At 35.6% G+C, this 21429-nt stretch overlaps 1 protein-coding gene across 2 annotated transcripts in view; it reads left to right on the forward strand.

Moving 5' to 3' along the window:
- Smyd5 (SET and MYND domain containing, class 5) overlaps positions 1 to 21429 on the forward strand; it is a 50085-nt gene that overhangs the window by 13824 nt on the left and 14832 nt on the right. For both annotated transcript variants that reach the window (XM_081764016.1, XM_081764014.1), the window contains exons 2-9: positions 129 to 204; positions 1550 to 1677; positions 4124 to 4244; positions 5508 to 5629; positions 6963 to 7071; positions 11106 to 11234; positions 15476 to 15653; positions 18783 to 19005. In XM_081764016.1, coding sequence (XP_081620142.1) covers positions 130 to 204; positions 1550 to 1677; positions 4124 to 4244; positions 5508 to 5629; positions 6963 to 7071; positions 11106 to 11234; positions 15476 to 15653; positions 18783 to 19005 — 1085 coding nt within the window. In that variant the 5' untranslated portion in view covers position 129. The remainder of the gene's footprint in view (positions 1 to 128; positions 205 to 1549; positions 1678 to 4123; positions 4245 to 5507; positions 5630 to 6962; positions 7072 to 11105; positions 11235 to 15475; positions 15654 to 18782; positions 19006 to 21429) is intronic.

Below are 21429 nucleotides of genomic sequence, written 5' to 3' on the forward strand. Positions count from 1 at the left end.
TTGTAAACATCCGCTTCTCAGTATTATTTATTCTATTATTTGTTCTCTGTTGTCGTTCCAGAGCTATTTTAATTGTCTTTGTATTAATATTCTTTTGTATTATATCAATATTTAATCTATATTTGTAGAATGGAGGATTCTAGTGAAGAGAGCAGCACAATGGAAGATGCCGGCGTGGAAGTACGAATTATAGGTGAGCCTAAGGTATGTATTTAACACTTATAAAATAAATAAGTGTATACATTATTTATTACAGATTGTAGAAAACTCTAATGTGCATCTAACCTTATTGTGTCTCAGTATTTAACAATCTCATATTATTTTGAGGCGACTGTGCTCTTTTTATCATTCATTCGATGAACGATAAACAAAAAAGTCCAATCTAACACTTCACTGTAAGACAAGCCATTAAATACGAAAAATAGTTGATTAGTTAAGAAAGTTACTATTACCTAAATATACAAATAAAATTAATAGAAATATAGACTGAAATAAAGAAAAGAAAAGAAATACTACTATTAGGTTTCAAGTAAACCTAATAACTCCGTGGTTTTCGTTTCAATTTTGGCTAAAATTGTCACTTGATTTGAATAAAGAACAGTTTACGAATTTGAAGAAGTATTTCGTCAAAAAGTCTGTTCATATTGAAGCCTGAAGCAATTTGTCAGTGTTTTGTTTTATATTGGATGGAATAACAAAACAAATTAAAGAATATTTAAGAAATGCTAAGGATCAGGATTCTGTAGGTTCTGGCTTATCAAAACATCTAGATATGTTCAGTCATAGAATTAAAGAGGTCAAAATCAGTCACAAAACATCATAAATTAAAAAAAAAAAAAAAAAAACGCATTTGAGTCGTATTATATTATATCTAAAAACCCTAAATCATATCTAGACAGTAGCATCTTGGACAAGAATTAGGATTGTGTTATCAATAGTCTTATTGAAAGAAAAAAAGTTACATTGACGTTACACTTTTCTAGCAACTCTTTTCACGTACAAGCTCAAAGAAGTAACGTAGGAACAATTGATCTTTGCGAGTTGAGAGCTTGAAGTAGGTTATATTCTATGAAGTACATTCTTAACAGTTAATGTACTTTTCTTTCTTATTTTTTAGTTTGTTTTTTAAGTTATTTGTGTATTTGAATGGTGGGAGCTTGAGTTGATTAACTCTTTCCATATTGAATAGTTATGTTACAGAGCAATGTTAGAAATGAAGAAATAGGTGTCAATTTTGAATTTCAGTGTTCATTGTTCATCAAATGATTGACGAAGAAAACAGGAACAGCTCTTGAAATAATATCGCACGATTAGATACTAAGGCATATTAAGGTTAGTCATAGTCTTACGTTAAGAATATTGTGCTAGACGTTTTCTCCATTAGACAAATAGAAATCTTCGGCCAGTAGTAGAGATGTTTATGCTAAGCCAGAGTATTAAAATGTATTGCGTATTTATGATAGTATGGCATTCTAAAAACGGTTTATTGTTATTGTTTTAAATAACGAGATTGCATATATTTGTATGTTTGTGATTCATTTTCTTATAGGGTAAAGGACTGTTTGCGACAAGAGCATTTAAGACTGGTGATGTGCTGTTTGAAGAACGACCTTTAGTGTGTTGTCAATTTTCGTGGAATGCTGCATATGGATATTTGGCTTGTGATTACTGTATGAGGTAAGAGTATCTGTTATGTGTGTTAAACGTTCTTTTTAATCTCATTATTTGAAAATTGGTTTTATCTTTATATGTAACAAATAATTATATCCTTGACATGTCCTGTGAAAATAGATAGGCTATCGAATTCGGAAAATGTCATCTAGCATTCATATGACAGAACCAGAATAAAGAACTGTGATTTAAAGAAATCAACTTCATTAGTCATATTATAGTCATTATGACCATTTTAAATATTTCATCAGGGGATGTAGAGCATTGTTTTTAATCTTACTCAGTTTTGGACGTGCTAACTATATAATTTAAAATCCTACGGTACATCTATAAAAAAACTTTTTCTCCCGCATAGTTAATGCCGAAAGTAGTTTTACATTTTTAATCGTAAAGAAACATTACCTACGGAACTGCAGCTGCCTGACTATCAAATAACGAAAAATAGCTATTGTTCTTAAATAAATAAATAAATATCAATTTCTGTCGAGCGTGCATTATGTTCCGTAATGTCCTAATTGTTCCCCGCATACTAGTAGTTCCGTCGCGACACACTAGTGTGCCGGACAGATGTTTTGAAAATAGTTAATGTAAAGCCTGGAAAAGGGCGTTTGGGTAGGCCAGTCCAAAGATTAGATTAAGTTATACGGTTAGCGTATGTGTTTGGCCTGGGACACCCGGGTTGGATTCTGCCGGGAGCTCATGTAGTTTGAATCCCACGTTAAACTGTAATTCCACGTCTCATACAACTTCGCTGCTGAAAGGAATGCTAAACCCCAACAAACCAAAACTGAAAATTTGCAGCGCCTACTCATTTCATCGTTGTCATGTTCACTATTTGCCACGTTTATTGGTGGTTTCATCAATCAATCCTCTTAAGATGCTTCTACTTAAGTCTAATCCTGGCTTTTTTAATAAAGGCAAAATAGTATACCATCTACGAGGTTTAGAACAAGAAATTTGTCGTGAAGATGATACACAGCTGATTATCAAAATAAAGAAAATAGAACTTTATCTGATTCGTCGTCGCGTGGGGACATACAAATCATAAATGGTTTACTGAAGAATAATGCACCATTCTTATTTAATGCAGCAATCAGTTCTGTCATCGAGGATTAGAGATTATATGTGTTTTGGACTTGAAGATCTAAAACTGATCACAATTTTTGCATAGGAGGGTAGATATTGTAGTTATCCCAGTATTTATGAAACCACGCCTCAACCGCTCCAACAGTGTGTTTTGCAAAATTGCATCAGTGGCCGGAAACACCTGAACAGTAGCGTGGACGTGAGCATGGACGTAGTCACCTAATATGTCCACATGATCACTCACGGTAATGTGTCCTTTGAGCGTAATCATAAGACACGCGGAATACTAGGAAATTGTAGCCCACAATATCACAAAGCCCTGGTCATATTTTGCGGTAGAGAGAAGACAGTTCGGATCATAAGCTTCTTTGGACGTCTGTCGTACATAAACAGGAAATGAAGGGAAATTAGATTAATCCAACCATATACACATGTTTCTATTCTCGGCACCATTTTCGCGCTAAAGCCTTGTTCGGGGTGATTAGAGGTTTAGAAATTGCAGCACAACCCCAGATATTCATACATCAGACTAGCTTGCAATAAGCTATTCGAAATATTGTTTAGATCCTGCTGTCATTTTTTAGGTATGCATCTCTCCAATGTTTGGCGGTCCCTTTGAGGCTTCTATTCCTAGTGAGGCTTCTATTTCGTTTACTATTCTCTTCGCCGATGTTTTACCATGAGTTATGTAGGCTGTCGTCATCACATTGGACACTGTTCCTTCCGAGACACCTAACAAGCTGGTCTCCATAGATATACCTTTACCAACTAAATGCATATTTCCTTCATTTGCTATGTTACCAGTCCATTTGAACACCAACATCCGTTCGACCTTGAAGTACTACAGGCGATTACCTATCACACCATTAACAAAGCCAGACGCTGCATACACATCCTCAGATTACCAGCTCACACATCTTACGTGTTGCAGACTACAAGTAGGGCCTATTTTCATTGTTTTGATAACTATCAGTATATTCGCTTACCGAAAATGAGGATAAAAGTAGTTATTTACCTGGCACCGTCATCATGGTTGATAATTTTTTTTTAATTTTTCTTCTTGTCTTTCTTTTTATTTGCAAAAAGAACGAAGATAAGACTTGAAATATTAGGGATTTTGAGAGAAACTGTGAAGTTTTTATGCTGGAATATTCCAGCTCAGTTTGCAGGAAATGTTGGCGTACACGTTGAATAATTTCGGTTCTTACTCATGTTAACTATCTTTAACTCGAAATCTATTTCACCTTCCCCCATTAAACTTAAACCAATCATTCAATTACAATGTTTTCTTGTTTGACGTACTACACGGATATTGAAGTATATCTGTTTTTTGTATTTGATTTTTGATGTTTATACTTTTAATTAGGTATTTGGAAACTGCAGAAGAAAACGCCAGACGTCTGACGGGAAAGAAGGACTTAACATTACCGTATCCACAATTATGTGCTACAAGAAAGGACCTTCATGTGGAGTGCAGTTCGTGTGGAGTAAGTCTATTACAAGTGTGTCGCTTTAATAATGTGGCCTGTGTACCGTATTTTACGGACTATAAGACACACCTTAATTTTTAAGCAATTAAAAAAAAAATATCGTAACATTTTTACAGTTTTTCGCAGAGTTTTCGGTCTGTATATTCTAGTCTGTGGTTCTGGTTTTGTAATGGCGGGGCGGGAGGGATACCGTGTTAGCAAGCTTTGAATCCCCGCAACTCATGTTCGTCACATCGGTGCACTGCTGCTGCCAGTTGAATCCAATGTTGCCAGATAAAGATAGGTTTCCCGCAGCAGCGAATATATGGCCATTTTTAAGACTGGCGGGAATTTTAAATCAAACACTGGATATTTTTATAGTAATTTCGAGTATAAGACGCACCTTAATTTTGGAGACAATTTTTCGAAGAATGAAGTGCGTCTTACAGTTCTTAATATGTCAGCTTTGTCTAACTTTGGGAAGTTATGGTCATTGTTCTTGTTTATTGCTGTCTTGTTTGTAATATTTCTCTCCCTTCAAATTGAAACTCCGACAGAGTAAACTAAATGCTTCCTAGCAGAAAGTCAAGTTCTTAGTATGAAATGAAATCTTTGAGTTTTACGTCCCACAGTTATGCTGGATAAAGGAGACGGTGATAATGAGAATTGAGTGAAATTATGGAATGAAGAAAGCGGGAGAAAACGGAGAACCCCGAGGAAACCCACGCACACGGTGTTTGTCCACCACAAAGTTCACTTGACGCGAGCTGGGATCGAACCAGGGACCTCATACACATCAGTTAGCGCGCGTAATTTAAAAGTTCTTAAACTTCTCTAAGAGGCCCTGTTAATTCAACCGGTATAGCTGTTCATTAACATAGTCATTGGATTGTCTAAGTTCAGCAATAGTTCAGCAATCCATGTAGTCTGAATTACTGAGCACCGATCTCAGAATTGAGAATATGTGGTTGGATGGATGGAGATGTTAGCCACCTGCACAGTCATTGGAGGAAACAACCAATTTTTTTCGTCCACTATAGACTCGAATCAATGAAACTCAAGAGTTGAAAGATTTCGACAAAACTGTTCATGTTTAGTTAGTTTAGGAACGTTAAGTTTCAAACCAACCAACCTTAGCCCCATTTTGAATTTCATTGAATCCGTGGCTATAGAGGATACAGTGTAAGAAACATGGGTTGTTTTCTGCATTTCTCATATAAAATTTGTAACCTGAATTTCCGTAGTGCAGTTATGAATATTTAAATTTGTTACTATTTCTAGGTGAAGTATTGTAGCAGTCAATGCCGTGAGCAGGCGTGGAATCAATATCACAAAACGCTGTGTCTTAGGTCTCGTATTCCTAATCCAACACATCCACTGGAGCAGCTAAATGAAGCTTGGAAGTAATTAAGATTTTTATGTTTCTTATGTGAATAGTTAGTGAATTATGAATAGTTACATATTTTGTCTGCCATTTATGTAGTAAACAAGAATAGTTTGATTAAATTTACTTTATATGATAATTTCGTCAATTTTGATATGTTCAAATAAGAATAAACAAAACAAAATTTCCTCTTTTGCTTTGCAGTTTCTTGATTGTAAAAACTGAGTAGTCTATATAATAAGGTAGGACATATTTTATTACTACATGATTTATAATTTTATTAAGTTATTAGTTTTAAAACTGACATTTTACACATGATTATGTTATTAATGTTGTTTCGGGAAATTTCCATTAATATACTGTGTATGAAATTGATTATAAAGTATTTATCACATTGATGAACGTATACATACGAAAAACATACTAAAGCATGTGATGTTTACACCATAGGATGGTAATCCAAACATTACAGTAGATAGTCATTAATCGAACTTTTCATCCGAGCGTTAACGACGAAACAAGTTATTACAAAAGAATATCTTCTTTCACAGCTAACTACACATAGGCAAAAATTTAAATAACAACCTTAAACTTACGAATAGGACAAAATTTCAGCATCATTTAATCTCAAAAAACAACTTACAACAATAATTTGCTATCGTTAATATATATTCCGTACCATGCAGAACAAAGCGAACGAACATGAGGCAGCAATTCTCGGGTCAGAATAACGCTAATGATACACACAAATTGGAGATTATATTTAATATTAACGCTATACTTACATGTCTTTACAAGTAAAGGGTAATATTATGACAACAAAAGATGTTTTTAGATTATGAAAATACAAACGGATGTGCTCAATATTACATTTTATGTGAGTTGTTTCAGCAGCGATGAGAAGGTGAGTCTCTCCCTTGTAACTCTCTTGTTGCTTAATAATGGCTACCTCTCGCGTTTTCTCTTTGTTCTCGCTGCTCACGTGAGTTCCACCTACCATAGTGACGTAAGCACAAGTACGACTATGATTGGCTGCACTTGATTGCCAAGGCCACTGGCAGCTTCGTCTGCTCGTTGCTGATATACATCCGTTGCAAGAACGTACAACGATTATTCACACTATTTGTTTAAAGGTAGCAGACTTTTAAAATAAAAAAGGATTAAATTGTCTGAGCCGAGTACACCAAAAATAATGCACAAATAAGTTTATGACAAGCATTTGTCGTTTTTTCTTGTTCGTGTTGGAAGAAAAGCAGTGTAAAGATTTAGTGATAAGATGAGAAAATGAAATGTTAATTTTGTTTTGTTCATTTGTTTGTCCAGGCGTCAGTTTTCTTGTCTTTTCTTTTCAGACAGATGCATTATCCTCCCGAGACTGCATGTATTATGTTGTTAGCCAGAATGATAGCAACGGTACAGCAAGCAGAAGATAAAGATGGAGCATTAAATTTAATTATGCAGGTGATTTTTTTCTTTTTTTTTTTTTAAAAAAAAAGAACATTTGATAGTTGTTTATTATCATTACTCTTTCTCTGAAAGAGACAAACTGTACGAAAATAAACTGTACCACTGTTTATGTCGGTGTTAGAAATATTCCTATACTGATTGATCCTAAGAAGAAATTATTATAGTTCATTCCAAGTTTGTAGTTAGATCTTAATATCTTGTTATATCTCAAAGTGCAGTATATAAGAGAGTAAACGCAAACAATCCAGTGAAATAGGAGTACACATCCCACTAATCATCATATTTTCTTATAACTTCATTTCGTGAATAATCCTTGTACTTTGAAGCGTGAAGTTTGGTCATAGACGATAAAAATAGGGAGTGGAAAGCAACGGTTTAGGATATAAAAGAGGAGAGAGCAGTGCAGTCACCGTAGAAGGAAAAAGTAAGACTGTGCATTCTTTTGTTTGGTAAATGGAGGCTGCTGTGATCACTCAACAAAACAACTGGTATATTAAAGCAAACCAAGGGAACAAGCATTCCGTCCTAGCCAGATCATTTACATAGAAGAAAATGGTCAAAGAGTTCAAGAAAGTTACTATATAAAGTTAAAAACGGTGGCTCAATAGTACATATTCACCTTTGGTACGAGGGTTCCCTGGTTTTAACGCAGCTCATGTAAATTTTCTCGGAAGTCTTCCGTTTTCTCCAACACTTTCATTACACCAGTTCTTTTATGACAATTGTCTTTTGTTAATCATTCTTTTCCTTTTGCCCAGAGGATATAGTTTCGGACTTTAGGTAAAGATTCCATTTCATATGCTAAAAATCAATAAAATCACCGATAAAACAAGCCATTGCTTTAACACAGGCACTAGGGGAGTCCGTTATGTTCCCATGCTTACCCATCATTTATGCACTCTCAAAAATTTACGATCAGGATTTCGCAATGCGAGCTGTCATGTCAAAGCAGCGCATTCTACATATAAGATAGCAAAATAGCTTCTAAAAATCTTTAAGAGTAAAACAGCAAATTTGTAAATGGTTAACGCAAATCACATTAGAATGTCCACAATAGATACGATTGATATGGATCTGTTGGGTGATTCAACTCATCTTTGAGTATGTAATGCGCATATACAAGATGAAATTGAGCACTGCAAACACCAATGAGTTGTTTAAGCTATTTGGGATGTGTAATATACAATGTTCTTCCCTTTGAAGACTTTCATCAAGTGAAGAAAGAAGCTGTGGGAAATCCATTATTTATTTATTTATTTGACTAACGTAATTCTACGGACTACAGACGTAATTCACTAATTTGAAAGTGAAATCCTTCACGGACGGACATCAGATAGAGCGCTCACCTCTGCTGCAAGGGTACGTGGTTCGATTCCAGACCATGTAAGTTTGTGATAGGCAGCATCGTGTCATTTTTTTTTTTTTTCGAGATTCTCTCGTTACCTGCCACATTCCGCCATGTTTTCATAATCACACTTTCATTAACATCCTTCTGCTTTAGCCTAAATAGTATAACAATGGACGTTAAATTATAGATTTCATTTCATTTCGAACACTTTGGTGAATTTTTCTGGTGTTTATATGTCTCTTAGACGTAATACTTATGCAGGATTGAGTATTGTTACTTGTACCATCGAATAATGAATACTTTCTTTTTTATAAATCCGGTTTTCCCAGCCTTGTGTCTTAAGACAAACTATTTCTTTCTTTCTTCTTCTTCTTCTTTTTTTTACGCTGGTCATTTTATGATAATTGTTTGAAATAATCTGCTAATTATTAAATCTAATACCTTTATGTTTCATTCGTTTATTTATATATCTTATATGTATTAGCATATTTTTCAGTGAAGAAGCTTAGCTGATGCGATCAATTTATGTTTCCTATTTGAAGACACTGAAGTTGCAGTTGCAAAAGAAAATAGATATGCTGTCCGTTGATAGGAAAAAAAAAAAAAAAAACATTGGAGCGTGTTCGTACAATCTTCGAAAGAGTTGTCAGAAGTCCATACATCGAGTAAACCGAGAACTGTGTTCCACAGAATACTGTATGCTAAGTTCTGTGAAAACGTCTGTTAATGAAACCGCACCAAGTTTAGTTTCTGCAAGCTCTGAAGAGAAAATACGTAAAGTTGGATCATCTTTCTGTTCTTTATAGAAGGCGGCGGCTTTCGGGAAAAGTCTGTGCTAGTGACAAAGCAACATTCAGTATTTGTGGGAAAGTGAATTGACATAATGATAATTTGGGATATTGATAATCCTACATGTAGTTTTGTAAAATGAACACAATATCTGTTTAAAAGAAAACTATGAGGCGCTTCGTATCTGGATATGCTGACGGCATGGTAATGTAGGATGGTTCTTTGCACAGGGTTCAATACCTGACTATGAGAGAAAATGATTCGACGTACGAAGATTCCAATGTTCTCCAACGTAAGAATAACCCATAGATGAAATAGGGTCAGTGGATCAAACTATAGTTTAGGTAGAAAACTCGAAGAACAGAACGCTGACATCATCTTTCCGTTCCACTGCATTACCAACTTTACGTTTGAGGACACCTTGATGACTTACCTTAACATTTTGTTGGTCGTGCAATTCCAACAGATAAAGAACTGCTGCGTTGGTCATCACAGTTCCCAGGTATCACCTATGTTATTTCTTATGGGTTTTCATCAAGGATCATGCGTTGGTAGTACAAGTTATTGTGACACTGGTTGACGTGCGCGCACGAGTATCAGTGCAACCATCAGAGAACTTGAATGCACTGTGTAGAACCTTGAACATTTTAATACGTGAAGAGAGAACTTTTAGTTTGTTTCTTTCCATGTATATAAACTGTTTACGTGTTTGTTTAACTGGAATATGAAATCGTGAATATCATTTAGATTTTTCCTGTGCAGTGAGAAGGGAAAAATAACAACCTCACTCGCTGAATAAAACCTGATTTCATTGTTGTGCAATAAGCCACTCGTACAATTGATGTGTGTAACTTCAGTGACTGTACATAAAAAACTGTTTTTCATTGCTCTTCTTGGTGTGTCCAGCTGTTTTTATATATCCTGAACGGTTTTACTTATATTCTCATTCGTGATCAAGTTTACAGGGTAGAACCGAAAGCTTGGACGTGAAAGAATGAGTTGAAACTACAAATAAATTTATTTTCACCACATACATATGTTTTTCGTTTAATGAAAGTTTTCTTACTGGAACTATGTAGTTTTCTTCCTTGGCTCCTATATTTTAACTTTTTCTATTCACATTTAGAGACAGTCCTTGACGTGCGTTAGTAGATCATTCCATGGCTCTTTGCGTAAGTCGAATTTTGACCACAGTCTAAAATTTGTAACAAATATGTGAAAAAATTGGAAAATTTTCTGTAGAATAGTACTGCAATACAAAATCTCGATTACAGAATATTCTGTATAAATACTATTTCTAAAACGTAATTACATGTTTTTTTTCCTGCCGGACATACGTGTAGGCCGCAGTCTGAACGATATGTAGGCACAGCGTACCTTAGCATGTTTCGTACAGTTTATGACAAGGTCATCGTTGCCAAATTAGTAGTATTTCGTACCTTACTCAGATGGCTCTCAAAACTATAATTTAGAAGTATTTACTATATATATAAAGTATGAATTTACGTAACTCGGGAAGTATGTATATTTTAGTGCAATAAATTTCCTGTATCAAGTCTCGATTTCGTTGAGCACACTTGTAATTGCGTACTTATACGGTGTTATTTTTCTTTTTATCAGATATACTTTCGCAAGATTTTCCTTCTTCTGCTGATCAGTTGCACAAAGTATTTCATCACAGATGACTGGTTAATTATCGTCATTTAGTATAATCGTATTAAATTACATGTTTTCATTAATATTAGAATGAAACTACGATGAAAATCTTAACAGCTTTAACTCGTCCCCCTTTCCGTATACATTCGTCGTAGTTAAGGCATAAAGACAAATACAGCATTCTTTTAATATTGTACTGGACGGTATAGTTATTATTTATTTGTTTATTTTACAGTTTTGTCATCGAACTGTAAATGAAGAGGAGGAAATAGCTCACAAATTACTTGGTGATCAGTTCGCAGATCAACTTGAACTCCTTCGCTCTCTTATGGCCCAAGCTTTATATTCACAGGACGTTCATCTCGTAAGTATTTAAATCAAGTGTCTTTTGATTGGGTAGATGGCGCACTGTCCACCATTAACTCGTTTCTGTAGAATTACTCAGGGGGAGGGGGACCTGATATGACAATAGTGAAGCAAGAATCACTTTATATTCTGGTATGTGTAAAAATTTCATTAACATTCTAAATAAGTTGTGAAAATAATTGAATAACGTAGAGGAAAATATGCAGAATTACACTGTATTAAGGGGGGCGCGGTGGCTCAGTGGTAGAGCGTTCACCTCCGGTGCTTGGGGTCCTGGGTTCGATCCCGGCTCGCGCCGTGTGGATTTTGTGGTGGACAAACACCGTGCTCGTGGGTTTTCTCGGGGTTCTTCCGTTTCCTTCCACTTTCTTCATTCCACCATTTCACTCATCTCTCATCATCACCGTCTCCTTTAGCCTAACCGGCATAACCGTGGGACGTAAAACTTAAAGATTTCATTTCATTTTACACTGTATTAACTCTGCTGTTGAATGAAATCAAAGGAGAAATAGTATTAACATCTGTTTCTAATAATAATGTTTTGAATGTAAAAGCTTAGCCATTATCAATAGGCCCTTTGTGTCTTGCCAATTGTAATGCAAAATTGATATAATATAGTGAAAATTTAGAACCATTTTCTTACGAACATCATAGCAACAACATTTAATATTCTCGGTGAATTTGGAGGTTTTGAATTGTTATTTTTATATTTCTTAGTTATTTTTTAAGTCGCAGCCCACATTCGTTGGTATGATAGTGTATTATTTGTTTGTTTGTTTGTTTGTTTGTTGGTAAGTTTATCTAGATGCATGGTCTGATATACTTATTTATGCCCAGAGCAGAGTAAGAAACGAATTGACATTTAGATGAAGACGTGTTGCCCTGTTGCTACATTGAGAGTATTCCACTCAGGCGTCCGCTATAACTAGAGGTCTGCGCTGATATATATATATATATATATAATTGTATCCACATCCGTAGTATATCTATCCGCAACATCTCAATCCGCATTCGCAGATAATGAGATAATAAATACAGAACTTACGTCTTCTATGACAATCACAATTCAAAAAAAGGTTCTATAACCTTTGCAATTTCGTTAATATATTATCATTAAATTTCAAGATAAATATTCAGTGCTGTATCTGCCTGTTGTAAGTGAATTACCCTAAATAAAAGGTAATAAAAGTAATGCAAACAGAGAAAAATAATGAAAAATATACCTACCTACTTAAGAACCACGCAGATTCAAATTTCTGACAACAAAAATAAAATTGTCAGTGAAATAACATACCTTTCAATTAATTTTAGATCAAATCGTTTTTCTTTGTTTTTCCTAACTCGGAGTGCTCAGATCTCAAATGTAAAATCGAGGTGGAAAAAAAAAAAGAAGGAAAAATAAACCACCTCACCCAAAACTCCATAAATTTAGATTAACATTTCATATTTATTATTGCCTTTAAAAACAAAAAAAAAAAAAAAAAAAAAAAATGTTCTGGCAGTTATTTAACACGTAAGAGGAAGGGCGTAAGGCTCCTTCCATCCGTTAATAGATGATAAGAGATGCTGGGACGTGTGAAACGCCGGCGCCTCTTATCAGTTGTGATGTAAGAATTGGTGGGGAAGAGCCATTGAGGCGTCCTCATCAATCTGTTAGATTTTGGGTTGATTCGAAGTTGAAACACAATAGTCTGTTGATTTACAACCAAGTCATTGGCTAATTTCCAGAACCAGGAACCAGCCTCTTAGGACTGGGATCGATAGTGCTTAGATTTGCGTCTCTCCCTTAACTTACAGAAACACAGAAATCTCGCTTCGGTGAACCTAGGAAAAACATATGTTATCTGAACATACTTGTGTAAACCCCTTCATGGACTAGGTGCTTATGAAATGATTTTGATTGAATAGACTCGGACGACTGAATTTAAATTTAACAATTTTATTACAATTTTGTTGGAATTTGATACACATAGTTCTGCAATGCTTTCTTGTGAGTTATGCATTATTGTCTGACTTGCCTTAATCAGAAATTACAAAATTTAATTTAGAAATTTAATCTCCTGGCTATTTGAAGCACTTTGTTTTGATTTGTGAGTTATCACCGATAACTAAGTTAACTCATTGTGCGTATATGAACGCTGAGCGAATCTACTTGTTAGCTTTCTTTCATTTTCCCAGAAAAACTAAGAAAATTCTAAAATTAAAAAATAAGAAAGAGAAAAAAACAGATAAATTTTCAAACCAAACTAATGAAATCAAAACTAAGTTAGATAGTTATTATTAATAGTTAGAAAACGACTCATGTTCAATTGACTTTTATAAACTTATGAAGTTCGTATTCCATCAGAAATATGTGTGTAATCGTGAGGGAGGGAAAAAATTATACAATGGTTCACCGGCTAATGCTAAACTATTATCCGAGTATCAAACTCCTTAGCGCTTGACCATTGTTACACGGGAACCACTCGGCTATAGTGAAGACAGAACTTCGGCTTCTCCACTGAAGTTTTACCGAGATTTCTCATTTCTCTGTCATCGCTAAAACGAACTGAAAGAATCTCAATGAGTCTTGCCACATAACTAAGTCAAAGATCTACATTGCCTACTGTGAGTTTTACTGCTAAGAGAAGTCTTCGCTGGAATCGTGATCAGTAGCTACATTACACAACAACTCCCTGCTCGGCGGCGTGGGACCCATATTTATAGTTTTTTGTAATACATAATTAACCCTGCTTTTATAAAGCAAGATTTCATCTTTCTCTTATGTTAATTCATTCATCTTTCCACAGTCGTGGAGCGGCACACCTGTAGTTTCCGCCTTCTTTCTACGTAAAGCCACAAAATTTGTTTATCTCAGTGCCGGATATATTTCGTAGCGAGGAATGTAGTTTTCGCAGTTTCTTTCCTAATTTGGACTTCAATCAGCAGAAACATCCATAACTTCCCATTGATTAATTAGAAAAATCAGTCAAGGAATCCACAAGTAATTTCCCCTTTCCTTTCTTCCAATCCAGCACACTTTCTCTATCTCTCTCTCTCTTTTTTTCCCCACTTTGTCACATAATAATCACCTTGGGGAACTGCCCAGCCTTAATCACACCCTTGCTTATATAACTTATCATTTATATAATTATCAAACACTTCACTAATAACATCACAGTAACATCAATATTTTCAAGACTGTCTACATTGGCTTTTGCCAAATTGATTTCTTGATCTACATAGTCACCGATGCCCTGGATCGTGAACTCCATTAGTGTAATGGACTGTTTGGCTTCTAATCCAGTATCATACCTGTACCACAATAACTTACCACACACATGCACTAATACTGCCCATTACATATTACACAATTCACTAATATTCTGGTTTCCATTTGAACCTCATCAGTGCAATTGAGTTCAAATACTGGTTACATTTTCGTTCATTTCCATATGCGCTAATAATGTCTTATACATACAACACAATTCCACGAATGTTTTGGTTTTAGTTTGAACTGCATTAGTTTAATAGTGTAATTTCAATGATTTTATCATTTTAGTAGGATATTAATATAAAGAGTAGATTTTCTAGTCCAACTGGCATCTTCCCCTTACACCTTTACCACCACTTCACCTTTTCCTTTTCCTTTTTTTCACCTTTTCTTTCCTATCTTTCTTCCTTCATATCTCATTCCATATTTAACAAGGAAAGAAAACAGCATCTCCACAATTTTCGCTTTTGTTTAGTTAAAAGAAAAATAATGTTGATAACCTACTTTCGTGCTCTTGATCTCTAGTTTAGTTTTCCGTTTATTTATTTCATATATATATATATTTATATTTTAATCTTTGTACACAATCGCTACGTAGCATATTTGTTTCGAAAGAGTAATTACACTTTATTACAAAATATAAATAATTAATATCATTTAAAAGAATGATCACTAAATTCTTGTCTTTTCGGAATATCCGCATTTTTATCCTCCGTCCACACAGGAATTAAAAATATATCCAAGAGGCTATAATGATGCTGATACCGCAGATATCCACATCCGCGCAGACCTTTTAGCTAAAACTACCCTCTATAACAATAAGGTAATTATAAATACATACTCAAATGGAGCTTCAGAAGAATATTCAGGGTATAGAAATAGGATAACACGTCTTCCTCTAAATGTCGATTCGTTTCTTATTTTGATCTGGGTATATTAATATTCAGCATGTAATCACATCCTGGTTTCCTTCTTTGTATTCCTAGTGGCTTACTCCTGATGGTTTTCAGTCTCTGGTAGCACTTGTAGGAACAAATGGTCAAGGTGTTGGGACAACTGCTATCGGCGACTGGGTGAAAAACGTGTCAGCATTAGATCTGCCAGAGAAGGAGAAACAAGAGTTAGATCTCTTTATTGATAAGCTGTACGATGATCTGGAAAGAGGTAAATGTTCATTGTCAAAGCTTAGATAGCCATTACATTTTCATTGAAGTCAGTACATTTTTCTCATTCTCTCTTTCTTCAAGTTTCCGTTGGGCATGGTCCTTGATTACGTATTACTTTAACGTAGTGCTCCACCCTAGTAGAGTAGCTACAGAGGATATCTTTAGTGTACGAGGTTGTGGGTTCGATTCTCAATTTCCGGTAGGAGAACATCGAATGCACTATAGTGGTTAATATCTCACCTGAAACTATAGATCTTGCTGGTAACAAAGAACGTAAATACAAATCGGTAAATTACTAATTTGACGTGGCGCATGCATTTCCGTTTGCTAGCTCATGAGCAGGGTTGGCAAAAACCATGTTTTTTATTGAAAAAAACAAAAAACCGGTTTTTTTGGTTTAAACCAGGTTTATTTGGTTTAAATAATTTGCTCTATATATTCATATCATATATGGACAGAAATAAGTTTGTTTCGCCTTGATGTTATTATGCAACAGCCAGGCTATGCTGGAAGGGGTCACATAAGCTTAAAGCGGAATAAAAACTGCTTCTCGAGTTACATCCGAGAGAAATTGTCCTCAATTTAAACTCGGAACCAGGACTAATTGGCCACAAATACGATACGTCTGCCGACTCACTCACGAAGGGATCCTGATAAAAATACGTTGTACTGATCTTTACATGCTTCTTAATATAACTGTCAAGAGTCATTTCAGAAGGACAAAAAGATAAACAGTTGCACAAGTGAAACCATTATACAGAATTACATATGGACAATTTCAAAGTACTACGGAGTACAGAAGAACTAATTTAGTTCAAGTTAGTTAGCAACGACGTTTATTGGTCCAAATTAAAGAAATACGACTTAATTTGCATATTAGTAAGAAAAGTGAATAAAGATACGAATAATTTGAATCCACTTTGGCTCAGACTCATTTATACATAAAATAGATACCAAAGATACCTCTCATTTCACTAAATGCCTCTCGTGGGGTCTGTATGACCCCTCCACACACACACACAAATTACGGCATTTCGATGTATTTTATCAATGGTAAACATTGAAACGAAACAATATTTAGAATTTCTCTTTGATTGCAATTACATAACAATAATAACAACTACAAAAAATCACAAAACAAACATTTATAAACTTATATCAAAAAGTTGCTTTTGTAGCATGATCTTTTTGAGTAATGAATGGGGAATTTAGGTCTGAATATAATACGAATAGTATACGGAAGTGAAACGTGATAATCCACAAATGTGTGTTCATCAAGATTTTACAAATCTTATACTTTTACGAACATTTTTCGTTTTTTGGTTTAAACCATGGTTTAAACCACCTTGGTTTAAACCAGCCAACCCTGCTCATGAGTAATTTAAATTATAGGAATACATCAGGACATGACTTCCAGGCTGTTTCGATTTTTGAAATTGACTGATTTCAACTGAATTTGGCAGGCCGCCAAAGTAGCCATCGATTCTCTGCGTTGTAATTTTGGTCCAGAATTGATTAAATCGTTCCTGAAAAACAAAAACATTAATGCACGTCATACAGAAAGACGTTGTAAACGCTCAATGCCACCCCTTCGTCACCACTCTCTATTAGAATTATATCTTCTATCAATTGTTTCGGTTGAACTTCCAGTAAAAAAGAGATGGAGAACATTGTACGAGGCGCGTTTAAATTCTAAGGTCTCCTACTTTTTATTTATTTTAAAATTAGTCTTCTCAGAAGTTGAAACTTGTGTCACTTCTCAACGCAGTCTCCCATTAAACATACACTTTTCGTAACGTCGATGCCATGATTCCATTGTCTTTAAAAACGCATCTCAAGGGAGCTGTTTTACTACTAGACAATCACTGATGCCAGAGCGGTCCAACTGAAAAATGAATATCCACGGAGAATGTTCCTCATTGTTGAAAACAGCCAAAAATAGCTAGGAGCGAGGTTTTGTAAGTAGGAAACATGAGACACCACTTCAAAGTTATTGCTACAAGAAAATCCTGAGAGCCATGGTGGCTTATAGGGTTATTTTGCTTGCAGTGATGGTCTTCCAAATATGTTCGTGGGATGCAGGTGTCAGTATGGTTCCCTCTGGGACACAAAGAATAAGGATTGCGCCTTCGCTGTTCCAAAACATGGCCACCACCCTTTGTGAGCATTGGTGCTAATCCGAAATTTCGTTAGTGGAGGGAAGTCTTCGTGTTTCTATTGTGACAACTGCAGTTTCGTTTAAGTTTGAAAAGCGTTATCCATGCCTCATCCATTGTAACAATTTACGAAACATCATGTATGGCGTCATTACGTGTTGATACTGATTGACACATTGCGACCCTCACAGCCTTGTGTTCAACAATCAGAATTTGGAGAATCCATTTTCATTAAGATTGTCACAGCAGTTCCCATGGGAATGCTAAGTCTAGAGGCGATATCACGCAAACTTAATCGACAGTCCTCCATAACAATTTTCTGCACTTGCGTAAATATGTTTTCGGTTCGGCTTGTCCGTGGTCGAGACTGCTTGACTTCTTGTCCTTTATTTGACATTTGACCTTTAAAACTTCTTCACTCCAAACGTATTGTTTTCATACCCATTACAACTCACTACATGTCTCATTGAGTTGTCGATGAATATTGGTGGTGCCACACCACGCAGGTGGAAAAAACGGATGATCACACTGTTCTCGCATACTGAATGTCGCCATTTGCAGTTAGGAACTACGCGTTCTGTATGGTGCTGTCTTCTATTGCACAAAAGTATTCATGTATTTTAAGATGAACTGCATCTCTACATCTTTTCACAATACGTTAAAAAAATAAAAAAATGAATGCATCGTTACCAGTTAACCAGGATTAAATTGTCTAAGTCCGAAACACTTCAATATCAAATTTGGTTTATTTTAAACAGGAGGAAATAATACAATAAGACTTTATTCAGTTTCCGCATTTTGAAGATTCACATTTTTGAGTCGAATGTGTCTTTTAAAGGACAGATTAGTCTAGCTTATATCTAGTGTTTCACTGTACTTGTTGAATTTTATTAAGTTGTACTGAAGGTTAGTCCGGACAATCAACTTATCTTGATCGTTCTATGATCTAAATAATGATATACTTTTTTCAGAGGTTGGAACCTTTCTTAATAACGAAGGTTCGGCACTTTATCCACTGCAGAGTGCTTGCAATCATAGTTGTGTGCCAAATGCTGTGCCCAGTTTTCCACACAGCAATTTCCAGTTGGTTATGTATGCGACAAGGAACATAGCACCTGGAGAAGAGATCTGCGTTAGTTATTTAGATGAATGCACTCTTTCTCGAAGCAGACACTCTCGAAACAAGCACTTAAGGTAAGTAGAAAGAGTATATTATTTTATATAATTTTCTCATTTTACAGAAAAGGGCAATTGAACAATTATATATATCCATTAATCGAGGATATACAGGAAAGAGATCTTGTTTAGTTTGTTTTTTGATGCAGGTGTCTCAAACTTTCTGACTCCGTGTGTTGTTTGTGTCGTAGCATATACTGCCAAAATATCTTTGCTTTTATATATACACACACAGAGGAATCATGAAGAGGTTCTGTGACGTAATTACATCTCGGTATCTAATACCAACGAAGGTTGGAAGTGTGCCCAGAACAATCAGCGGGCAGAACAAACTGATACCGTGTAGTAAATAATAGTGTTACCAATTAAGTGGGGAAATAATGACAAAAGGTTCTAGCTCTATGCTAAGCAAATGCTTGACAAATTTTTGTGTTTTTATGGCTGATATGGACAATATCACCACTTCATTCTCAAATATGGTGATGACATGGTCTGAGGCACACTTTGATGAAGACGAAACATATCAGTCGCTGGTTAAGTTCCATTTGTACCGTGGTATCGCACTTGCTATAAGCGTCGTAATCATTTTTGATTACTCAATTTACTATACAAAGCATAAAAAATCTCCGAAATGGCAGTAACTGTTTCGCGCACTTGACGATGAAACGTCAATCTGTTGACCACAGATTTTGAAGCGTTTGTTTCATCAGCCATTTCCGTCATGAATTTGACTTGAAATTTCATTATCTCTTATGTTCTTGAACCACATTGTGAAATGTTTGCAGTTATTTATTATATTGACTGTACCAGAGTGATAACCTTTCGAGAAATTTTCTTTGGATGGACGCACAAAGTTACACGTTTTTTCTTTCTTTTTTCATGAACACCTCTGTAAGTGATGGCCCAAACTTTTCAACAATCGGGTAAATCCATTGTCCATCGTTACAGCAAATTTCCATCGGTCCAGCTAGGTGGCGCTCATGTAGCCTTCTGTCCGTGCTCCATGATATGTCGTGGTGTTTACGCATGCACTTGGACTTGCGGACTGTTTGCAGGCTCACTATGTGGTGGACTGCACGATTTACTGTTGATTGGACTTATGTGACCATAACACTGTAGTAATAGATTTTCACAGACCACCATATCCCGGATCTTCTTAAGCACAGGACTTGTGAGTTTCACTGAGGCTATCTTTGGTGTTCGTGTGGGTTGTGAAGGAGGATATTTTGCGTAACGTTTAATTATAACACTAACAGTGGTCCATCCTTCCTCAAAACCATTATTCTGATGATTACTATGCAGGAAATGATAAAATTTGTGTGGAAGAGCCATGACGTACCTTTCCCAGAGGTGACTTCTTTTGGGGGCATTTTGCCCACTGCAACACATTCAATCTGATACACATAGCTGAGAATAGTTTTGTTGCTGTGGAATCCAGTTTGACAAGTGTTGCAGAGTGCAGGCTGTTCGAGTGGAAACGGATCAGCCTTTGAATCTGTTCTAAAATATAACGGAATATGTGTGTGTCTGTTATCAGATTATTATTATTATTATTATTATTATTATTATTATTATTATTATTATTATTATTATTATTGAATACTGAAAATTTATTGCAAATAGAGTAAAGAATAATTTCTGTGGGGTTGGGGTCGCGGTGGCTCAGTGGTAGAGTATTCACCTCTGGTGCATGAGGTTTCGGGTTCGATCCCGGCTCCTGCCAAGTGAACTTTGTGGTAGACAAACACCGTGTGCGTGGGTTTTCTCGGGGTTCTCTCGTTTCCTCCCACTTACTTCATTCCACCATTTCATTCATTTCTCATCATCACCGTCTCCTTTAGCCTAGCCGGTATAACCGTGGGACGTAAAACTCAAGGATTTTTTCCTCTCTGTGTGGTTGTTCACCAGGTCATTGAATTACGACAGACATTTTATGCAGAAGGGATTATTTGTTTCCTGCATGCATCACGGATTTATTTTCAAATCGTGGAAAGTATTTTCTATGGTAAATATAGAACTATAGATGGTACAATAATTGCTGTCCGCTATGAAAAGGTTACTGAAACGTAAAGAGGAAAATATTGTCCGTGTCCATAAAAGGGAGGGTTTTGTCCCGCAATAATACATATATGGTTTTACAAAAGTTTCATTGCAGGTGTTTATCCTAGAGAACCACACAGTAAGAAAAAGCGAAATCTACCATCTCTATAATTAAATTATGGGTGACTTTCAGCTAATAGGAACAAGACTTGCCTTTGAACAAGATAGTGGAGCACTTACTTATAGTTTTATGACTAGAGTGCTTTCCTGTTAGTTAGTGTTCCCGCAAAGTTTGAACTCTGATAAAAAATAGGCTATCTTGAAGACAAACGTAAGTAGGGTTTGGATCCCAAATCAATAGTCGGTCGCGTTTTCGTAGCTTCGTTGTTGCGTAACAACGTA

This window comes from Thermobia domestica, chromosome 1 (genome assembly GCF_964235325.1).
Source record: "Thermobia domestica chromosome 1, izTheDome1.hap1.1, whole genome shotgun sequence".
Taxonomy (NCBI): domain Eukaryota; kingdom Metazoa; phylum Arthropoda; class Insecta; order Zygentoma; family Lepismatidae; genus Thermobia; species Thermobia domestica.